This window comes from Alligator sinensis, unplaced genomic scaffold (genome assembly GCF_000455745.1).
Source record: "Alligator sinensis unplaced genomic scaffold, ASM45574v1 scaffold200_1, whole genome shotgun sequence".
Taxonomy (NCBI): domain Eukaryota; kingdom Metazoa; phylum Chordata; order Crocodylia; family Alligatoridae; genus Alligator; species Alligator sinensis.
The window spans coordinates 895655-904357 of NW_005842453.1; the positions used below are offsets into that span (position 1 = coordinate 895655).

Below are 8703 nucleotides of genomic sequence, written 5' to 3' on the forward strand. Positions count from 1 at the left end.
GTGTGACAGATTGACCAGCTGTTATGGACATGTCCCTCACTGATATGACAGCTTCAAAAGAGGGTCAGTTTTAAAAATGAAGAAGCTTTGGTAAGTCAAAACTGCAGTTTCAGTAACAGAAGGTATTACCTCAGTTACATGCTCAGGTAGACAACCATGAGGACATAGGCATCACCCGACCATTAGCTGCCAGCTAAAACAAAACCAGTCTTCTGAAGTCTGTTCATCAGAAGTAGAATTCACAGCAGCAGTCACCCGAAGAGCCCCAGTATGACAGGTAAAGTAACACTTCCACCTTAAGGAAGCAAATAAGAAGTTGGGAACCGAGCCCATTTTTCTGGTCTCTAACTCTATTACACAATCTAAAGTAGACACAACTTCAGCCCAAATAATGCTTCCACACGAGCACAAGAATACTCATTTTAGTCTCACTCCACCATAGTTCTTCGGAGGATATTATTATATAGTAAGGACTACAGTCTAGAAAAAAGAGGGGGACTCAGATTATTAGGCTGAATCAGTTAACATTTTACAGAATAATCTAAAAAAGTGCTAAGTCCCAAAGATTTTGCAACTAACAATATATTTAGCTAGAACTAAACATCCACCAAATATTTATACAAAACAGACAATGGGAACTGTAGCTACATGGAGAACATATGAAATTGGGGTTGGAAAAGGAAGTCCTTTTGTTTCAAAAGTACATCAAATTAATTGTAGTGATATGTAATTACTAAAATGGTATCCTAGGTGTTAATTTTGAAGATCCTTGCTGATACTTAAACAACTCTGCCAAGGGTTTTTCAGTTTGTTTTTTTTAATGTTCAAGCTCTCTCAGCCCAGAAGCAAACAGCTGAAATGCATAGAGGAACCCTTCTTCCAATAATTAGTGTAATTTAAATCATACAACATAAATTGTATTTGTGCTAGGATCTACTTAGAGTTGGTCCACGCAAGCTTTTCTGCCTTTTGGGGGAAATTCAGATCCGAAATTTTATGAAATTTGTGCAAAGAATTGATGGTCCACAAAAAGCCTTAAGTTTGTCCTCTAAAACTGCTTCTCAAACTATCTGATGTGGCAGACAGGCAATTTTTTTTCCAGTGGGCCAAGGACCGGTGCCTGGTTCAGCTGGTGGCAGCAACTGCATGCAACAGCACTACACAAATGTGCGGCCGGCTGTTTCTTTCTCTTTCCTCACCTTGCATGACGTGACATCACCTGGAGTGTTGGAGTGTATGAACTGTGGCGCTCTGACATATCAATGTTATGCTTCTGAAAATATATTTCTTTCTTTCCTGGCAACTCGCTGCAGACTGGCACCGGTCCGCGGACCACCACTTTGAGAAGCACTGATCTAAAAGACAGACTTCAGTTGTGGGGTTTGTATTTGCTTTCATGACTTACCTATTCTTGCCGTGCAAGCAGCATCCAAAACATACACACAGGACTCATTAGAGCAGTTGGTATCTTTTCTGATAGGAATGTCTGAGAGGGACAAATGGAAAATATTTCTCTAGATTTCTTAGTAAATAGAAACAGGAAATAAAGACACCTGACTTTCACCTGAACACTGAACTTGAGGTATGAATATATTTTTGTAGTCAAAGATGAGGTCACTGGCAAGTGAGAAATCATGTAATTGTGGCTATAAAGAACATTGCTTCCTACAGAAAAACACAAGACGAGGTGTATTTCACTCAGTGTTATTCACACATTTTCATTTTTTTACAGCATATACAAGTGAACATTACATTATTCAATATGAACCACAAGGAGCCAGGAGGCCGACCTAATCAGACTAGACAAACTGGTCCATTAACAATTCATATCAAAAGGAGACACTCAAGGAAAGAAAAAAAGCTAGTGGTTCTACCCAAACCCCATATATTTCTTATGTATTATAGGAAAAAAGAAAGAGTTATCTTCAGGTTCTTGCATCCCTTCTGTACCAATTTATTTTATTAATAAGTAGTTGGGAGATCTCAGCTCAATGGTTGGAGAGAGCACAGTGTGTTACAGCCTAAAACTCACATATAAATCCAACCATGGTAGAACAGGTAGGAAGGGGACTGGGAATGCTTGAGTAACGTCGACACCTATGTAGGCATACTCCCTCTTGCCCCCCAAGGACCTAGTTCAGTGTAGGTCTAATTGAGGAATTGTAACGTACATTTTGTAAACAGGACAGAAAGAGGTTTTATTAAAGAAAATTCATGTTAGTGAAGTCATAATCCTGAAACCCCCCCTCACATAATTAGGGTCCTTCCTCTCTTGGAGAGGAAGTTACAAACTAATAATTGATATGGAAATTAGACTGGCATTTACAAACAATAAGCAGCAACCTATGAGAGTACTTAGGATTATTAATGCTAGAGTTATAAACTAAAAGGTACATTAGGCTAAAACTCCCAGCATGCCATTCAAGAAATTAAAGCAAACAAAACAGAGAAGAAAGATTTAGCACCTAAAATACGCGGTAAGAGAAGATCTGTCGATGTTGATATGAACAGTATCAGAATCCCATACACTAGACTACCCATTCCTGGTTCTTTTATCATCATCCAAGCCCGACCATAACAGCCTATATGTGATGAATGCCCAAGACACTGCTTCTAACATATAGATCAAAACCTTCGGTTATACCATCAAAACAAATGTTTTACACAAAATACTTACGTCAACAAAATACAAAGCACTTTCTTTATCTTTCAGAAACTGAATGTACAAAGTAAGCTTTTTCCAAAATATTTCCATAGGCAAAGGATTAAAAAGGATTTTAATTATACACATATGGTCACAATTCTGCCTTAAAAAGATCATTGGGAAATGTACATAAGGCCGCTTGTAAATGTACATCATTTTGTTACTGTTACAATGTCATATGTCCAGAGAAAAAATTGACAGTATCATACATATTTGCTTTCTGTTGGGAGTAGACTATTCAAAAATACAGTACTCTTCTGTACAAAAAAAAATCATGCCACGTTTATTAAGATGGAAGAAGCGTTGGTTGCTGTGATAACCAAATATTTCAGTCCATTTCTTTCTTACTATGCTTATTATCCTGACTTGAATTTTAACTGATTAATTTCCCAAAATGTCCATATTAACAGAATCAACAGCTATGTTATAAACAAAACAATGTCTCTCACAATAGATAAAAAGAAAGCTGGTTCATATTTCTGAAACCATATAAAGATAGAATTTTAAAAAAATCACTCTCGATTTGCTGAAATAAATTTACATTATACAACACCATATGCCAGGGCAAAAAAAGGGATGGGGGTATGAATATACACTAAAATGCAAGATTTTGTCCCATAAAAGGGGGTAAAACAAATTACATTTACAGCATGAAGGTTTACAAATGTACATCTGTACAACCAAGATAAGCATCACTACTAAATTAGCAAGGCTTGTAATAAACATTGAAACAAGATTTTTTTTCAAACTGTAAACTTACACCTATTAACTACACGTATACAATGCATATATTTATAGGAAGCAAAAAAGTTATCTTAATATTTTAATCATGCTTAAATGTTGAGCTATCAAGTTTACTTTTCAGTGGCCCCTTTTCTCCTCCATCAATACCTACTTTTTGCACCTACTGTGAGAAAGCAAAATAAATGCTCAACACTTTCAACTCCTGTCTTACAATTCTATATGCAAAATAAAAAAATACAAATCTCCACTTCCTGCATTACAAAACCGGTTAATGCAGGACTCTCCTCTTTTCTGACCATGTACTTTATTGTATGGAAGTACCACCATGATTTTATTCCTCTACCTTGTACAACAATTAAATATATAAGTATATACACTGTTAGTTTTATACATTGCTAGAGAAAATCGCGGGGCACCATGTTTAAAAAAATTATGTCTACAGCAGATGCTGGAAGCTAGTCTTTAAAGTTCCCATTTTTTATCATTCCCTCCTTTAATTTGCTGTGCCCTGTTTGCTATTTGGATAACAGGTTGTGAACCACCAAAATACAACTTAACTTTTTGCAACATGTTAAATAATATTTATGCAGTTGATCAAATTTTAATCTGGTATAAAAGACTTCACACAAAAGGGAAAAATAAAGACTAATTCTATATACAACTCTATAAACCTGTTGTGCTATGATGTTAGGTAGACCTACCAGATTGCAAGCCAGTGTATTAAAAGAATACTGTACTTTTTTCCCTTTAAAAACTATTTCAGTGACTTTACAAGGTAAAAATTTACAAAATATGTGACAGCTATTTTGATACAATTACATCATATACAGGCATTCTGTGCTTTGCCAGCAGTCCAATCTGATAGGTCTCCGGATCAGGGCTGGAGATATTTTATAATTTACTCCCCAAAAATATACACAAGAATAAAAATTTTACAAATGGATGAACAGAGTCAATAAATAGATTTAAAAAAATCAGAACATTTTGAGTTAAGTTGTGTGGTTTGATAATTCACAAGAAAATCTTCTCTCATTCAAGTTGCTGTTTGTATAGCAGCGTTTGTTTACAGCATCCCATTAGGTGGTCCTCCAATTGGCCCCAGATCAGCACTGTTTTTCAGGTAATACTTTTCCAGCTTGGCTAGTATGTGTTTACCATAGGTATATTTCCTCAAAGTTGTAATGTGGGGTCGAATCTGCAGGAAGAAAGAGATGAGCTAATTCTTCAGATTAAAAGGCCTCTTAACATTTTCCAAAATATATTATTCTTAATTTTATTTTTTTTCCCAGTAGTCTTTTATTTCAAAGGTTAAATCTTTAACCTCCCCCCTCCCTGGGGGTGGGGATGGGGATGGCATATCAAAGTGTGAAAGAAACACACTTCTTTAGATTGCAAGCATTTTCAATAATGTGACCTGGTTAGGAGTCAGTGACAGCATCATATAAAGTTAAAAAAAAGCCCACTAAAGAAAATGCAAAATAATGGTATTATTTTAACTATAATAAAATGTATGTCTTATTTTATAAAAACTCGAACTGAGGACCAAAAAGTGAGATTTTAATGGAAACCTCTTTTAAATAGAAAACCTAAACGTGTAGAAAAGAAAGTCAAGGCTCCAACTATATTCTGCTTTATGAAATTGTATTAAAGGTTAAAAACAGGATGTTGGACTTACATTTACTATCCCACAACTGCTCCCTTCCATGGTTATGAACTCAAAAGAAAAACGTTTTTCAAGTTCGTAAGCATGTAGAGAGAGAGAGAGAGATCTATAGGAAATGTGAATAGAGGGGAAAAAGCGCATTTGGCTGAGAGACTAAACATAAAACATACCTTGTGCATTATAATCTTCCGTTGAGCAGGTTCGGCCATATCAATCATCTTCTGAACAACATAGTTGGCATACTGGTCCTTCATCATGGTGTATAAGGCACTGTGAGGACCATCATTCTGGCAACAAACCTCATCAATAAGTAAAGCTCTTTCAGCACGAGAAGCGTGAGTAACACACTTTTCCACAACATTGCTGAAAACAAAAGAAGATAATTGTGAATATTCTCTTTTAAGGGACCCAGGAAACTACAAGCTGGTGACTAACTTCTGTTCCTGGAAAACTGATAGAAACAAGAATAAAAAAAGTATTGTTCAGCATATGGATGAACATGACTTGCTGGGGAGAAATCAACATGGTTTTGTCAAAGGGAAATCATGCCTCACCAACCTACAAACGTTCTTTGAGGGTGTCAATAAGCAGAAGGATAAGGGTGATCCAGTTGACATAGTACATTTGGACTTCCAAAAAGCCTTTGAAAAGGTCCCCCATCAGAGGCTCTTAACTAAATTAAGTAGTCATGGGATTACAGGGAATGTTCGCTTGTGGATTAGAAACGGGCCTGAAGACAGAAAACAGAGTGAGTATAAATGATCAGGTTTCAGGATGGAAGGCAGTGAACAGTAGGGTCTCCACAGATCTGTATTGCGACCACTGCTGTTCAACATGTTCACAAATGATCTGGGAAACTGGGGGAGTAGTGAGATGGCCAACTTTGCAGATGACGCAACACAATTCAAAATGATAAAGACAAAGATGGACTGTGAGGAGCTACAGAAGGTTCTGGCACTACTGATCGAATGGGCAACTAAACGGCAGATGAAATTCAATGTAGGTAAGTGTAAAGTGATGCACCTGGGCAAAAATAACCCAAAATTTACCTACATTATGTTGGTACCAGCTAACGTAGAGCTAATGCTAATACAAAAAAGATCTGGGAGTCATTGTGGACAGCTCAATAAAAGCATCAGCTTAGTGCTCAGCAGTCGTCCAAAAGACAAACAAAATGTTAGGGCTTATTAAAAAGTGAACTGTAAACCAAACAAAGTATCATCATGCCACATTATAAATCTGTGGCGTGTCCACACCTTGAATACTATGACTGGTTCTAGTCCTCACACCTCAAAAAGGATACAGAATAGACTAGAGAAGGTACAGAGAAGATCAGCAAGGATGATCAGTGGTATGAAGGGGCTTCCACACAAGGAGAGGCTAAAAAAGCTAGGTCTATTCAGTTTAGAAAAAGAGATGCTTAGAGGGGTGCCACAATAAGGGTTAACAAAATACTAAATGGTGAAGAGAAAGTAAATAGGGGTTTGTTATTTACTATGTTTCACAATACAAGAACTAGGGGTCACAAAATGAAACTAGTAGGGAATAAGTTTAAAACTAACAAAAGGAAGTTGTTTTTTTTTCTCACAGTGTATCATTAACGTGTGGAACTCACTATTGCAAGATGTGGAAGATGATGGTTTAGCCTGATTGATAAAAGCATAAGAACTGCAATTTAACTGGGTCAGACCATAGGTCCACCTTGCTCAGTAGCATGCACCACAAGTGGCAGATAGTGGATTCAAAAAGGGATTGAACAAGTTTTTGGAGGAAAGGGGCATTGAATAGATACTGAGCACGGGAGCTAAGGGTACAGAGTCTGAATCAGAACTTTCTAAATACTGGAGGCTTCAAGGAGAGAAACAGCAAGGAAAAATCCCTGGTCATACCCTGTTCACTCTCCCGTTCAGCATCCACTCTGCCACTATGAGAGAGAGAATACTGGGCAAGATGGACCTAGGTTTGACCCAGTACATGGCAGTTCTTATGTTCTTAGGATGGTATTCAAGTTCATTTGAACACAGACTGTAACATAGAAGATCATTACAAAACTCTTATGACTATAGGATTACTGCATTTACTTGAATACAAGATGAGGTTTTTTTACCCCAATCTGCATGGGGAAAAAAGCTCCTCGTCTTATGACTGCATACGAGGAAACCTTATTGAATACATCGCCAATCATTAAACTGCCGCCCAAAACAGCATGTGCTCAGTAACAGAAACCAACTAGGAAGTAGACTAAACGCAGTCAACAACGCTGAGCATGACATGACATGACCCATATGGGACCATATGGGGTAAATATACTGACAGGAACCTAGCACATTTTTTTTTTTGCAAAAATATTTATTTCTGCCAAGCAACCTTTGTGGTTCAGCTGGCAGATCAAAGCACACTAAAGATCCGTTACACAGTTCACACCTCTTTTTTTTTCTTTTTTAAAGAAATTTTTCATGTTCCAAGTCAAATCAAGTCCAAATCCATGAGTCGGTCCAGAACCATAAGCGGCCCTACAACTGGCAAACATCCTCCACACCCACTAGGGGCTTCAGATATTTCCAAAATCTTTTGGCGGGCATCCTATGTGCAGAGGCGAGTCTGGAGGCTTGGGGTTCAGATGCCCCCAGGTTTCACCTGCCTTCAGCCATACGGCTGCAGGAGCAAGCTTGGGAGGAGCCTCCCATTTCCACGAAATGGGCTTTAAGCCCCAAAACCTCAGCAGGTACTAAACCATGTCAAAAGAACAGTTATCCCAGGGAGGGCTTAAGGAAAACTGCTCTCATGGACCCAGATACATGGTGTTTCCCTTGTTAGCGCACCCCACCTGAATAAAATATACAGTAGTGTTCACTGCATGCAGTTTCCCTCGGTACCGATTCTTTTTAAGTCATAGTGAGCCAATACACCAAACACATTCCAACTTCCTCTTCACTCCCACAACTGAGCTGCACCTCTCTTTCCCATTGCCAAGGATTCCTGTTGCTTTACCAGCCTTAAATGTCTTGTAAATATCACCAAATGGGGCCCCAAATTGTTCACCCACAATCCCTCTGTCACCTCCTCTCTCAGCCTGGTGTGTATGATTAATGTGGCCCCACCCCCTACAAGGTGGAACTGGACCAAGCTGTCCTGTGCCTCATCTGCATATGAATTTTTGAAGAATCCAAGGATGTAACAAGAACACCCAGTTCCAGTCATGTGCGGGGCTAATTAGCACATGGATCCTTTGTGGGTGATATCTGGAGTACACGCACATACTGAGCAGTGCTGAGCTGTTTGGCTAAGAGCAGGCTGTTTGCTTGCTCAGGAAAAGCAGGGTCTGACAGTGAAAAAAAAAATGGGGGGGGAGGGAAGGAAGAGAGTTGAGGGAGTGTCAAGAACAAGGGGGATACCTGTCCCTCCAGATTTATTTTCCTTCCTGTATCAGTCAGAAAGGAACAAAGGTTGGTGGATCTCCTCCGGCGGGCTTTAAACTAGGCTCGCCGGGGGGAGGGGAAGATGAAGGCGGGGGGAGCTGTGGACCACCAAACCATGTGGCACCCACAAGGACAGCCCAGCCTGAAGAAAGAGAACATTGGGAACCTGCAAG

The 8703-nt window shown here is 38.7% G+C and overlaps 1 protein-coding gene across 10 annotated transcripts in view; it reads right to left on the bottom strand.

Moving 5' to 3' along the window:
- Nucleotides 1–1646: 1646 nt before the first annotated feature.
- Nucleotides 1647–8703, bottom strand: part of PUM2 (pumilio RNA binding family member 2) — a 104915-nt gene continuing 97858 nt past the window's right edge. For 8 of the 10 annotated variants that reach the window (XM_025212308.1, XM_025212306.1, XM_025212307.1 and 5 more), the window contains 2 exons: nucleotides 5282–5474; nucleotides 1647–4643 (listed from right to left, as the gene is read on the bottom strand). In XM_025212308.1, the coding sequence (XP_025068093.1) occupies nucleotides 4512–4643; nucleotides 5282–5474 (325 nt within the window). In that variant the 3' untranslated portion in view covers nucleotides 1647–4511. The remainder of the gene's footprint in view (nucleotides 4644–5281; nucleotides 5475–8703) is intronic. The other 2 variants (XM_025212311.1, XM_025212304.1) reach the window with 1 other exon arrangement.